Source organism: Eretmochelys imbricata, chromosome 8 (genome assembly GCF_965152235.1).
Source record: "Eretmochelys imbricata isolate rEreImb1 chromosome 8, rEreImb1.hap1, whole genome shotgun sequence".
NCBI classification, from domain to species: domain Eukaryota; kingdom Metazoa; phylum Chordata; order Testudines; family Cheloniidae; genus Eretmochelys; species Eretmochelys imbricata.
The window spans coordinates 29,694-43,907 of record NC_135579.1 but is presented as its reverse complement, the minus strand read 5'-3'; the positions used below and the strand labels follow the sequence as shown (position 1 = coordinate 43,907).

Below are 14,214 nucleotides of genomic sequence, written 5' to 3'. Positions count from 1 at the left end.
GTCCGTCTTTGTGTGGAATGTTGGTGTAGAGGGCTTCTACATCCATAGTGGCCAGGATGGTGTTATCAGGAAGATCACTGATGGATTGTAGTTTCCTCAGGAAGTCAGTGGTGTCTCGAAGGTAGCTGGGAGTGCTGGTAGCGTAGGGCCTGAGGAGGGAGTCTACATAGCCAGACAATCCTGCTGTCAGGGTGCCAATGCCTGAGATGATGGGGCGCCCAGGGTTTCCAGGTTTATGGATCTTGGGTAGTAGACAGAATATCCCAGGTCGGGGTTCCAGGGGTGTGTCTGTGCGGATTTGATCTTGTGCTTTTTCAGGGAGTTTCTTGAGCAAATGCTGTAGTTTCTTTTGGTAACTCTCAGTGGGATCAGAGGGTAATGGCTTGTAGAAAGTGGTGTTGGAGAGCTGCCGAGCAGCCTCTTGTTCATATTCCGACCTATTCATGATGACAACAGCACCTCCTTTGTCAGCCTTTTTGATTATGATGTCAGAGTTGTTTCTGAGGCTGTGGATGGCATTGTGTTCCGCACGGCTGAGGTTATGGGGCAAGTGATGTACTGGAAATGGCCCAACTTGATTATTATACACATTGTAAGGAGAGCGATCACTTTAGATAAGCTATTACCAGCAGGAGAGTGGGGTGGGAGGAGGTATTTTTTCATGCTTTGTGTGTATATAAGAAGATCTTCTACACTTTCCACAGTATGCATCTGATGAAGTGAGCTGTAGCTCATGAAAGCTTATGCTCAAATAAATTGGTTAGCCTCTCACAGTCTGTATGGCAACTTCCAACTTATCTGTATGTATATATATTTCTTCTTACTATATGTTCCATTCTATGCATCCGATGTGGGCTGTAGTCCACAAAAGCTTATGCGCTAATAAATTTGTTAGTCTCTAAGGTGCCACAAGGACTCCTGTTCTTTTTGCTGATACAGACTAACACGGCTGCTACTCTGAATCCTTTCTTTGAGGTTTTTAAGGTCAGGCTTGACAAAGCTGTGGCTGGGATGATTTAGTTGGGGATTGGTCCTGCTTTGAGCAGGGGGTCAGACTAGATGACCTCCTGAGGTTCCTTCCAACCCTGATATTCTATGATTCCATGATTCATCAGATGCATGGAGTGTAAAATGCAGTAGAGAGGTATAAATACACAGCATATACCTCTCTACTGTATTTTCCACTCCATGCATCTGATGAAGAGGGTTTTAGCCCACGAAAGCTTATGTCCAAATAAACGTGTTAGTCTCTAAGGTGCCACAAGGACTCCTGGTTGTTTTTGCTGATACAGACTAACACGGCTACCCCTCTGAAACCTACCAGGATAGAGACACTCTAAGAGACAGGAAAGTGTTTGAATACTTTGGGAAGCACTTATCAGCTCTGTCTGCAATGCCACAACCCTGACAGGAGCTTTTACAGTCTGTAATGTCATGCTTTCCAAATTAATGATTTTTCTGGATTTTTTGTATCTGTGCCTGAGAGTATATAGAACTGCAGTCAGCCTTGTTATACTCCTGCTTAACATATATGAAGTTACAGTTCTGCTTATATATTGTATGTATTTGGTAACAAACCACAAATAAATATGCAAACTTTCTGCTTCTAGCACATCTATGTTCTGCTTAGCTATAGCAGACCACTCCCTAGCCCTTATTTAAGCACAGGGAAGAGTTCCCTCTTGTGGCTGGATAATATTACTACAAATTATATAATTATGCTTCCTTTCTTTTGGGTTGTAATTTAGATTCCATGGAATTAATGGACATGTGGTGGACATCATCTGGATTGTGTGGTATAGAAGTTTTATCAGTATGAGTATGGTATGGTAAGTAAGTAGTGAAGCTGAAAGTGAGTTATGTAGGTCATTCCAAAAGAGTGGCAATGAGGCCTTTATCACAACTCATCTTACAGGAAAACTATTTAAAATTTAATTTATTCTATTCATTTTAAAAAACATTTATTAAGGCTACTTTTGTATCTCCTTCCTTCTCTCTCCGCCCCTCCGCCCCACCTCCATAGCTGTAAAGCCAGATGCCTTGGTGACCATGGCCCAGATAGATCCTTTGAAGATCTGGAGGTCCATGAGTACAACTGTGCAGGACTGAAAAGGAGAGGAAAATATTATTAATATATTTTAACATGTTCAAAATGACCTACAAAAGGTTTTCTTTGTATAAAAATGTCATAACTTAAGAGTCAGATATCTTGGTACCGTCTGGGGACAGAAACAAATCCCATATATCCCACTGAGAAGCTGGAATCTCCCCCCTCCCCCTTTCCAATAGTATAAAGCTTCCATTTCTAACATTGCAGACGTGTAATAAATTACACCATAAACCTGTTGGTGATTCTTTTGTAATGGCAGCTACTTAAACTTGTTTAGATCTTTGGAAAGTTAAAAATAGTTCCCGGAGAAAATGGAATTGGGGAGAGAAAACAGGTGTGGCAATCAGAGGTGCATGATAAATAAAAGCTAAGGCATGTGAATTGAAACAATTAACAGGTGGGCTATAAACTGAATTATTTGGGGGTATACCTGATAACCAGATTAAAGTAAGGTTTTTGCAAGAAATGGATTTGACTTTGTCAAAAAACAGTAGGTGTTCCAAACTTGTCAAAACTCTGCTTCCCACATAAAAGTATTAGCAAGCAAGAAAAGAAGTGCATCTAATTAAAAATGCATACCATGGCATTTAGACAGAGAATACAAAGTTTAACCAAACAGCATATATTAGATTTGAGTGAAATAAAAGCGGAGGCAATCACAAAAGGAAGCAAAGGTGTCCAGCACTAGCAATACAAGCAACTATTTTGCAAAAGCATGCTGTTTTCAGCACAAATTGCAAAGAAATTCAAAAGCAAATTACATTCATGAACAAAGGACAAAGCTCTGATAATGAAGAAACTGTTGTCTTTTTTTTTTTTTTTTTGCACGGGGGGTGTCTTAATATGTTTACAAAGCAGGGTAATACATCAAATTAGGTTGTGACTTAAATTATCTAAAAGTAAATTTCAAAAACAGTACTAGCGGCAAAGAGTGCTACGGCACCTTATAGACTAACAGACATATTGGAGCATAAGCTTTCTTGGGTGAATACCCACTTCGTCGGATGCCACCATGCAACAGTACTGAAACTGTCTGCAAGAAAATCATTGCCAGCATATGCAAAAAGGTAAATGGCCCTCAATATTAAAATACAGAAATAAGTTTATTTAATTAAGTAGGTGCAAAATGAGCCTCTGTGGCAATGCAACAGTAATAGGTCTGTATAGGGACAGATCACTGATTGGGGCTTAACATTTTTTTCCCCGACTTTAATGCTGTGTAGGACTTCTAGAGAAAATGTCCTTACTGTGCTTTAAAAATGTTAAAATGGAATGTTAAAACCACTGGTTACAACCTGTTCAGGAAGGAAAGAATGGGTAAAAGAGATGTAGGAAGGTGGCACTTTACATTAAAGGTTTCAGAGTAGCAGCCGTGTTAGTCTGTATTCGCAAAAAGAAAAGGAGTACTAGTGGCACCCTTAGAGACTAACCAATTTATTTGAGCATAAGCTTTCGTGAGCTACAGCTCACTTCATTGGATGCATTCAGTGGAAAACACAGTGACATTACCTGCTTTAGAGTTGTTGCTAACTCAGAACTGCAAATGGATCAGTGTTCTAACTAAAAAAGCCCTGGGTGTGGGAGGGGGTGTCCTAGCAGAATTTAGGGTATGTCTATACTGCAGCTGGGAGCGAGCCTCAGTTAGCTGTCAGCCTCAGCTAGCTGGGTTTGAGTTAGCCTGCTAAAAATAGCAGCGAGGATGTTGCACCTTGGACTCTCAAGCCTAAGGACTGGGCTGGAGAGCCCAAGCTCCAGCCCAAGCCACAGTGTCCACACTGTTCTTGTTAGTGTGCTAGCTCAAGTCCCACTTGCATGAGTTTGTTGACCAGGCTGCGAGACTCGCTCCCAGCTGCAGGGTAGACATAGCCTTACAGGCCACCAAATCAAACTAGAAAACAGGAGGAGCACCTGTATTTGCTGTATTGAAAGAGAAATGGTGGTGTAATGTGGGACTTCAATTTGGGAGACATGGTCTTGTGCAGCCAGTAGTAAAATATTATTAGAGTTTCTAAAATATTATAGATTATTTTCTAACACAAAAGGTATTGCACACAACACTAAGTAATGCTATTTTGGACTTCTTTATTATGGATAAAGATGAATTGATCACTGGACTGGAAGTTGGTGGTTGCCTAGGCACCAATGATCATTATGTGATTACATTTAGTTTGGGCAAACAGAGAACATGTCCTGATTCCATCCATTATGGGCAAAGAGAGGACAGTCCCAAACAGTAATATGTATATTTAGGGCTTCAAAAGGACTAATTTTCCAAAGATGAGGAAAATTATGAGGAAAATATATTGGGTGGAAAAATTTAGACAGAAAAATATGAATGATAACTGAGCGTTGTTTAAGAAGAGTTTAGTAGATGACCAAAAAGCCATAATTCTGCAATTGTGAAAGAGGATAACTTTGTTTAAAAGACCATACTGGATGTGAGGTCAGGAAGGAACTTTCCCCAAGTCAGATTAGCAGATATCTTGAGGATTTTTCACCTTCCTCTGCAGAATAGGTCACAGTTCATTTGCTAGAATCATCTTGGTATATCTCACTTAATCAATTCATTGACATTGCAGGGGCCTCTGGGATTAGTGCATCTCAGTCCCTTGTGTTCACTTCTCTGGCGCGTCACCTGAGGACGGTAGTACTTTGGTCTGATTTTGGTTGTTGGGCTTGGTGTGCAGGTGCTGGGTGGTGTTTAGGGGCCTTGTGATATACTGGAGGTCAGATAAGATGATCTGATGGTCACTTCTGTCTTTAAACTCTCTAACTCTCTGACTCTTTATCTACACTGCCACTTTACAGTGCTGCAACTTTCTCGCTCAGGGGTGTGGAAAAAAAAAATCCCTGAGCACTGCAAGTTTCAGTGCTGTAACGGGGCAATGTAGAGAGTGCACCAGCTCTGGGAGCTATGCTCCCAGCACTGGTAGCTACTCCCCTTGTGGGGGTGGGTTTTTTTACAGCACTGGGAGAGCTCTCTCCCAGTGCTGGTGCCGCGACTACACAGCCACATTGAAGCGCTGCCGCAGCAGTGCTTTAACATTGCTAATGAAGACATACCCTAAGAGGATAAATGAAGGCCACAATTAGAAATAAAAGACTAATATATAACAAATGGAAAAGGGGGGGGAGGTATAGATAGCAATCAGTATAAATTAGAAGTTAAGAAAGAGATTTGAAGAGGGAAAATTCCAAGGCTGATGCACCTAAGCACAATAAGGATTTTTTTAAATGGTGAAATAGATCCATGACTCACCTCTGTGGTGAAAAACAGTGAAGAGGAACGCTGCCCACTACTAATGGCAATTATCAGTATCTATTTCAGAGGTTTAGTTATTAAAAATGAGGATTGCTGAATAATAAGGCAATAGTTGAAAACAAATTCCAGAAAGTTTTGTGAAATCTACATAGTAACAAGAGCACTTAATTCATTTAAATCACCACTTTAGACTCATCAGCAAGAATGAATTTCATTATCCTGCCTAGATCTTAGTATGAATTTGTGTGTTCAGTTTTTTAAAAACTACACTGCTTTCATCTCACTTCAGAATGGAAAATCTGTGGCCTTGTCTACATACAAAATTGCACTGGATTACATAAGAACTTAAGAATGGTCACACTGGGTTAAACCAAAGGTTCATCTAGCCCAGTATCCTGTCTTCTGACAGTGGAGATATGAGGTGCTTCAGAGGGAATGAACAGAACAGGTAATCATAAAGTGATCCATTCCCTGTCGCCCATTCCCAGCTTCTGTCAAACGCAGGCTAGGGCCACCATCTCTGCCCATCTTGGCTAATTGCCATTCATGGATCTATCCTCCATGAATTTATCTCGTTCTTTTTTGAACCCTGTTATAGTCTTGGCCTTCACAACATCCTCTGGCAAAGAGTTCCACAGGTTGACTGTGCATTGTGTGAAGAAATACTTCCTTTTATTTGCTTTAAACCTGCTGCCTATTAATTTCATTTGGTGACCCCTAGTTCTTGTGTTATGAGAAGGAGTATATAACACTTCCTTATTTACTTTTTCCACACCACTCATGATTTTATAGACCGTTACCATATTCCCCCTTAGTCTCTTTTCCAAGCTGAAAAGTCCCACTCTTATTAATCTCTCCTCATATGGCAACAGTTCCATACCTCTAATAATTTTTGTTGCCCTTTTCTGAACCTTTTCCAATTCCACTATATTTTTTTTAGATGGGGCAACCACATCTGTATGAAGTATTCAAGATGTGGGCATGGCTTGGATTTATATAGAGGCATCATGATCTTTTCTGTCGTCTTATCTGTCCCTTTCTTAATGATTCCTAATATTCTGTTCGCTTTTTTGACTACCACTGCACATTGAGCGGATGTTTTCAGAGAGCTATCCACAATGACTCCAAGATATTTTTCTTGAGTGGTAACAGCTCATTTAGACCCCATCATTTTATATGTATAGTTGGGATTATGTTTTCCAATGTGCATTACTTTGCATTTATTAACATTGAATTTCATCTGCCATTTTGTTGCCCAGTCACCCAGTTTTGTGAGATCCCTTTGTAACTCTTCACAGTCTGCTTTGCACTTAACTATCTTGAGTGGTTTTCTATTATCTGCAAATTTTGCCACCTCACTGTTTACCTCATTTTCCAGATCATCTATGAATATGTTGAATAGGACTGGTCCCAGTACAGACTCTTGGAGGACACTACTATTTACCTTTCTCCATTCTGAAAACTGACCATTTATTCCTACCCTTTGTTTCCTATCTTTTAAACAGTTACCAATCCATGAGAGGACCTTCCATCTTATCCCATGACTACTTACTTTGCTTAAGAGCCTTTGGTGAGGGACCTTGTCAAAGGCTTTCTGAAAATCTAAGTACACTATATCCACTGGATCGCTCTTGTCCGCATGCTTGTTGACCCTCCCCTCCCCCAAAGAATTCTAGTAGAGTGGTGAGGCATGATTTCCCTTTACAAAAACCATGTTGACTCTTCCCCAGCAAATCATGTTCATCTCTGTGTCTCACAATTCTGTTCTTTATTAGTTTCAACCAGTTTGCCCGATTCTGAAGTCAGGCTTACTGGCCTGTAATTGCCAGGATCACCTCTGGAGCCTTTTTAAAAAATTGGTGTCATATCAGCTATCCTCCAGTCATTTGGTACAGAAGATGATTTAAATTATAGGTTACAAACCACAGTTAGTAATTCTGCAATTTCACATTTGAGTTCCTTCAGTTTTTAAAGGGCAGACATTGATTTAACTTAATTCAATAAAGAATCAGTTTAAGCTAACTCAGCATACACTAGATTTAAAGTGATTTTAACAGTGTCAACAGAGGCTTTTGCACCCACCAAAAATTGGTTTACAAACTGGTTTTGGTTAAATCAGTGTAACTCCATGTTTAAATGAGGCCTAGGATCAATTTTAAATGGTGCAAAAGATCAAAATTAATGAGCACAGGGACTGTCTACTGCCAAGGCATTATAAAATGTTGATCTTCTAATGATTAAAAAAGAAAAAGTGTCCCAATCTAGCCTTGCATTTGTGGAATCATCATTTTAATTCAACTAGATTCTTTCCATATGGACCTCCCTGCAGGGACTCCCTCTGTGTCATCTCTGAAACAGAGCTATTAGGAATGAGAGTGTTAGCTGGGGCTGATTATTGGTGTTTACACTGCTGTACATTTTATTTCTGCCTTTGTATAGTGCTCTAATCAAGCTATTTTCGAGCAGGATTGTCTAGCTGATAGTCTGCTAAATAAATAATGGATAAAGGGTTTTGCCGTTCTTTTTAAAACATTAAAGCAAAGGGAAAGTAGCCTGCAGCAAAAGGGAGCTTCGAAAGCCCGCAGTGACGTGGCCATGGGAGCAACCTCCTGAAATGATATTAGGAAACTTAGATCTTCTGAGCCAGCGTGGTGGGAAAGTGCACAGACCTGCCGCCGAGCATCTCATCCAGGTGGACGAATTAACACAAGCTTCATATTTCTGCACAGTTGCCAACTGCTTGGAAATGTATTGAGATCTGGAAAACCCCGGGGAGAAAGATTGCCCCCCACCCTGGGAACTGGTGAACCTGGTGCTTGTCACTCTAAGTACTGAAGATGTTTAAGACTCTTCGCCTTCACTGTAATCCTGGGCTCCCTGGCTCAGGGCCCATAAGTAATGGAACTGAAGGGGGCACACCCGCGCGCAGAGACCTGCTGTGAGGCAGTGTCTGGGGGGGTCTGGTGGGTTCTGCGGTGGGTTCCCCTGCTCCACCCGCAGGGCAGAGCCCCCAGAGGGTTGCTCCCTGTTAGGCTGGTATTCTGCAGGATTCGTGCAGCTCCAGCCGAGGAGCTCTCTATTCATGGGGCTATCTATCCTGCTCTCAGAGGACTGCGGGGGAAGCACTTGCAGAGGCGGCTGCGCAAGCTCAGTGCAATCTCACTGCGTCTCAGGCTCCCACTCGGCAAGAAGCCCAGAAAACCCCTAACAGCGAACCTCGGAGTAAATGGAGTGTCTACCTGGAGTCTTGGGGGTGATGTGCACGGAATCCCTGGGCTGAAGGGCGCGAACTCTTCTCCCTCCGCCTCGGTACCTGGCGCTAGAGCCAGATGCGGCGCTTAGTCACAGTTGGCCCGGCCCTAGGCACTAGGCGGCAGCACCGAGCCACTTATTTATAATTCCCCGAGATTCCCAATATTTTGCATCATCAGGAAATTCCCTTTCACTAGAAGCTGCAGCCTCTGCAGTGCGTGCACTGAGGGCGCTGTGCAGTCCTGAGCCAGCAGCATTTCTTCTGGCAACGCACGGGTCACTCTGGGGCCCTACAGCAGAGTTGGGACCAGCATGCTGAGGCACTGGGCAATGCTTTCAGCCTCAATCGACTGGATAAAGTGCAGCCGAGGGCTCTGAAGACGGGAAGGACAGGAAATCCCCCTTGTACACTAGGACATTCCCCATGACGTGCAACCAGAGCCCTACAAGAATGCTCAGAGGAGGGAAAGGAGTGTTTGGTGGCCTACTCTCGCAAGATGCAGGGGTTTATGGGACAGGGCTGGGCGCCATTGGTCTAACAGGGTAGAGTGCCCCCTGCTCTTCTTTGTGTAGGGGACACATCTCCAAACCCTGCCCCAGGAGTGCTGGGGCCCTCCAAGGAGCCTCTCTTTTCCCGGCACAGCCAGGTGGAGTAGAATGCTCATTGCAAAGCCCAGGAATCCCAGAAATTCCCCTTTCCTGGGCCAAGCTGATCCCACTAGGGGCAGACTGCCAGCACCAGGGGAACCTCCTCTGCACTGGGGTTGTTAAAATACGCAGCGCAGGCTGATCAGTCAGACCCCCGCCGCACCTGTCATGTGAATGCGAGACGCAGAATGGCAGCAAAGGGTGCGATTCTTATGAAAGGAGCAGGAAAACAAGCAGAAAATGTGCTAATCACAAACTGAAATGGGAGTGGGGGGGTCGTTGTCTATCGGAGCTCTGTTTTGTGCAGTCTTCCCGGTAACACAGCAGGCCCTAGTCCCTGCTTTGAACAGTGGGCTTCACTAATGGTTAAATACTAGGTTATCTTCCAGCATGGGCGGTGAAACTAGAAGTGCTGCTGTACCCCTTGGCTTGAAGTGGTTTCCATCATATACAGGATTCACAGTTTGGTTCAATGGCTCTCAGCACCCACACTATACAAATTGTTCCAACTCCTGTGTGTTCCAGTCCCCCAGGTTCAGGAAATCCTCTTCCCAGGGCGCTCCACAGCCATTCCTGGAGCAGATCAAGTGCCCAAACAAGCCCTGCTCTTCCCCTGCCTAAGCCTTCCACGCCCAGCCCGAGAACAGGCAGCTCTGCAGGGCTGAAAGAAACGCTGGAGCTGCTCTTCCTTTCGCCACTTCGCTCCCCGCCGCCCCACCCCCCCGTCGGGTTCGCCTCTCTCCACCCCCTCCCAGAGCCGGAATCGCCATATAAGGAGCAGGAAGGCTCCCGCCGGAACCGGGACTTATAAGGCTGTTTCCTTATATGGACTCTGCGGCCGGGGGCTTCCGGCGGCCTGGGTTGAGGCGGCGACTGGGACCCGAGGAGGACAGCGGCGGGGGGGCTCGTGCGCTGCCCCCCAGAGAAACCCAGCGATAGGGTGAGAGGGGTATAGGACCCTAGGGCGGGCGCGGGGCTCTTGTTCCTATCTGGGCTGGGCCCCCACCACCCGGCTTCCCCAGTGCCAGCTACTGACGCCAGGCTGGGTCTTCCAGCCTGGCTCCATATAAGGGTTTCCTGTCCGCCATATATGGCCATGTACGTCATGGCCGGGGCGGCCCGCAGCCGATGGGGACTCGATATATAGGGGCGGCTCTAGGGCGGGCGAAGAGCTGATAGCTTCCAGCGGGCAGAGCCGGGGGAGCCCCGGGCTGAGCGCTTCTACCGGGCAGAGCCAGGGGGAGCCCCAGGCCGCTGGGGAGGGGAGCCAGCATATATCGAGCCCAGCAGCAGCACGCGACTGGCGCTTCTGGCCGGCCGCCTGGCCCCTGGTGCGCAGCATCCCTGTGTCCCCAGGCAAAGCCCACTCCCCGCATGGCCGTGGCCAAGGCGGAGATGCAGCTCCTGCCCCCGCTGCAGATCTCTGACCCCTTCAGCTCCTTTCCACACTCGCCCCCCACCATGGACAGTAACTACCCCAAGCTGGAGGAGATGATGCTACTCAGCGGCGGGGGCCCCCAGTTCCTCACCTCCAGTGGGGCCCCTGAAAACAGCGGTTTCAACCCTCCCGGAGAGCAGCACTTCGAGCATCTCGCTGCAGGTAAGCGACAGTCTCTGTCCGCAGGGGGTTGGGAGTGGGAGCCTGTGGTGGGGACACTCGTTGCGAAATGTCCCCCTCCGCCGCCCGAGTCCTCGGTTCTAGGGCGCTGTAGGGGAGCTCTACGAGGGCAGGTGCAGTTTGCTCGGGATTCCGCCGGTGCTAATGATGCATCAGCCTCGCTGGCTGCGCTAGGGGGATTCTCTCTACATGCGCCAGCTCCTCTTAGCGATGGGCTTTCTGCTGCTGGAGCGCTGCCAGTAGCGCGCTGCAATATGTAACGCTCAATTTTTAATTAGCCCGGGGGGCGGGGGTAGCCCCGTTGGGGCAGGGCAGGGCTAGCCCGGGGGGAGGGGAGAGGGCTGGGTGTAGTAGCGCTGGGGCTGGGCAGGGCTAGCGGGGCGGAGGGTAGCAGCCCTGGGACTGCAGCATCTCTTGGAAGTAACGGCTACTCTTCTCTTTTCAGACACGTTTCCCGAGATCTCTTTGAATAATGAGAAACCCTTGGCAGAAACCAGCTACCCCAATCAGACAAGCAGGCTGCCGCCTATAACCTACACGGGCCGCTTCTCTCTGGAACCAGCCCCCAACAGCAGCAACACTCTCTGGCCAGAGCCTCTGTTCAGCCTTGTTAGTGGGCTGGTGGGCATGGCTAACCTACCTACCACTTCTACACCTTCTTCATCACCAACCTCCTCATCCTCACAGACCCCGCCCCTGAGCTGCTCTGTACAGGCCAGCGACAACAGCCCGATCTATTCAGCAGCACCAACATTTCCCAATTCTAGCTCTGAGATTTTCCCTGAGCAGCAAACCCAGTCCTTCTCAAACGCTCCCAGTACCTCGCTCCAGTACCCTCCCCCAGCTTATCCGGCTGCTAAAACCAACTTCCAGGTGCCAATGATCCCAGACTACTTATTCCCCCAGCAACAGGGGGAATCTCTCAGCCTGGTCCCAGCTGATCAGAAACCATTTCCAATGCTAGAAACCAGACCCCAGCAGCCATCTCTCACACCTCTCTCCACTATCAAAGCTTTTGCTACCCAGACTGGCTCCCAAGATCCGAAGACGCTAAACACTACGTATCAGTCCCAGCTAATCAAGCCAAGCAGGATGAGAAAATACCCCAACCGACCTAGCAAGACCCCTCCTCATGAGAGACCCTACGCGTGCCCAGTGGAGTCCTGTGACAGGAGGTTTTCCAGATCTGATGAGCTGACCCGGCACATTCGGATTCACACAGGACAAAAACCTTTTCAGTGCCGTATTTGTATGAGGAATTTCAGCAGAAGCGATCACTTGACCACTCATATCCGAACCCACACTGGGGAGAAGCCATTTGCCTGTGATATTTGTGGTAGAAAGTTTGCCAGAAGCGATGAGAGGAAGAGACACACTAAAATTCACCTGAGACAGAAGGATAAGAAAGCAGAAAAGTCAACTCCAGCCTCTACTGCATCTCAGATTTCCACCTACTCCTCCCCCCCAATGACAACTTCCTACCCATCTCCAGCCGCCACCACTTACCCTTCTTCAGTGCCTACATCTTATTCCTCCCCAGTGTCTTCTTCCTATCCATCTCCAGCACACACCACTTTCCCTTCCCCCTCAGTAGCAACTACATATCCTTCTGTTACTGCCACCTTTCAGGCCCAAGTATCTACCACTTTCCCCTCTCCAGGGATTACCAATTCTTTCAGTTCACAAGGGACTTCAGCACTTTCAGAAATGTCATCAACTTTTTCTCCAAGGACAATTGAAATTTGTTGAGACTGTAAAGATGGAAATATAAAAATAGCTGATTGGTACTATCAGACTGAATGGAGTCTGTCCGTTACTAAAGAACATCATACGTAGCAAGGCCATCCTAAGTTTTCTTTAAACTTCAACTGCCTGAAACAACTGCCATTTAAGTTCTCCACTTCTATCAAAAGACTTAATTTGCATGGACAATGGATATAATTTCAATATAATTTTCCCCCATAAACATTTTACTGAGAGAGGAACTTTTATTAAATACATAGACAATGTAAAATGTACATGTGTCATGGTATGGTTTTGCTTTCCTTTGGGTACTATTGATGATGTGAAAATTCTTTGCGTATTCATATTGTATTATTTGGAGTTAGCAGGCCCATATTTTGTAAATGGTAATTCTATTTTAGTGACTATGCTGTAATGAGTTTTAAACTTATTTGAGAACAGCACTTACTATGTATTCAAGCATGTAAGAGTGATGTTTTGTAAATATCACCTGATGAGACACTCATATGGCAAAAGTTTGTTTTTAAAGTTACATGTCTTGGTGCCTTTTTGTGAAGCCTTGCTGACGTCATGCATTTGTGTGAATGGATGCTTTGCATCTAGCCTTAAGGTGAAAGGGATTTTATTAAAAGAATGTAAGGGAGACTGGTGGGGGGGGGGGATTGAGAAGGAGCTAGAAGACAGAATGTAAGCAAAAAAACCTCTCAAAGTCTATTTTTGTTACTGAAATGTAAATTTATAAATATATATTCAGGAGTTGGAATGTTGTAGTTTACCTACTAAGTAGGCAGCAATTTTGTATGTTATGAACATGCAGTTCATTATTTTGTGGTTTCTTTTTACTTTGTAATTGTATTTGTTTAAACAAAAAGTGACTGTTTAGCTTATAAACACATTGAATGCGCTTTACTGCCAATGGGATACTTGGTGTACAATACCCTTCAGAAAAAGTAAATAAAATATCAAAACAGTGCATTTTTTCTTTAAGGCTTGTGTGTGTGGGAAACATGCTTTTACCCATATCCTTGACTCCTTCCCCTCAGTTAAAGATCTGTTTTTTCCTCAATAGATTTGTTGTAACTTCCATGGAACTGAGCTAGGTGTCTCTGCAGTGAGAAGGTGAGATGTCTCAAGAGCTGTAGCAACCTCATTTAATTAATTGGGAGTAACTGGTGTTACATCTTTAACTCTCTTCCTCTTAGTAAGGAAGAAGTAGAACATTCTGATGATCCATCCCTCTTACTATTTAAGAGAGGATACAGAGCATGTATCATAAGTTATGTGTACTACCCACCATTTGTCAAATATCTACATAAGCCTTGAGCCTGGCTGCTCACTTGGATGGAAGGGTCATTTGGTTAATTCTGTTTAGCCAGAGGGTAATATAGAAGAGAATCTTAGTTACTGCTTGACTTCAGGTAAAAAAAAAAAAGTGAAAAAACAAGCATATTGCTTGGATTTATAGCTAGTAGTGAATGGGGAGGGGCACAGAATATGAGTGAGGAGAGGGAAATCATCCCAAAGGAGCTGGGCAGATTAGAAATATGGGAAGGTAATAAAATTATATATAGTGTGGAAAAT

At 45.2% G+C, this 14,214-nt stretch overlaps 1 protein-coding gene across 1 annotated transcript; it reads left to right on the top strand.

Annotated features, from left to right (window-relative positions):
* The first annotated feature begins 10,458 nt into the window (after window positions 1-10,458).
* Window positions 10,459-13,561, top strand: EGR1 (early growth response 1). Its single transcript, XM_077824133.1, has 2 exons — window positions 10,459-10,872; window positions 11,336-13,561. Exons 1-2 carry the CDS (start codon window positions 10,647-10,649, stop codon window positions 12,637-12,639), a joined length of 1,530 nt encoding a protein of 509 aa, XP_077680259.1. The 5' UTR covers window positions 10,459-10,646; the 3' UTR covers window positions 12,640-13,561.
* The last annotated feature ends 653 nt before the right edge of the window (window positions 13,562-14,214 follow it).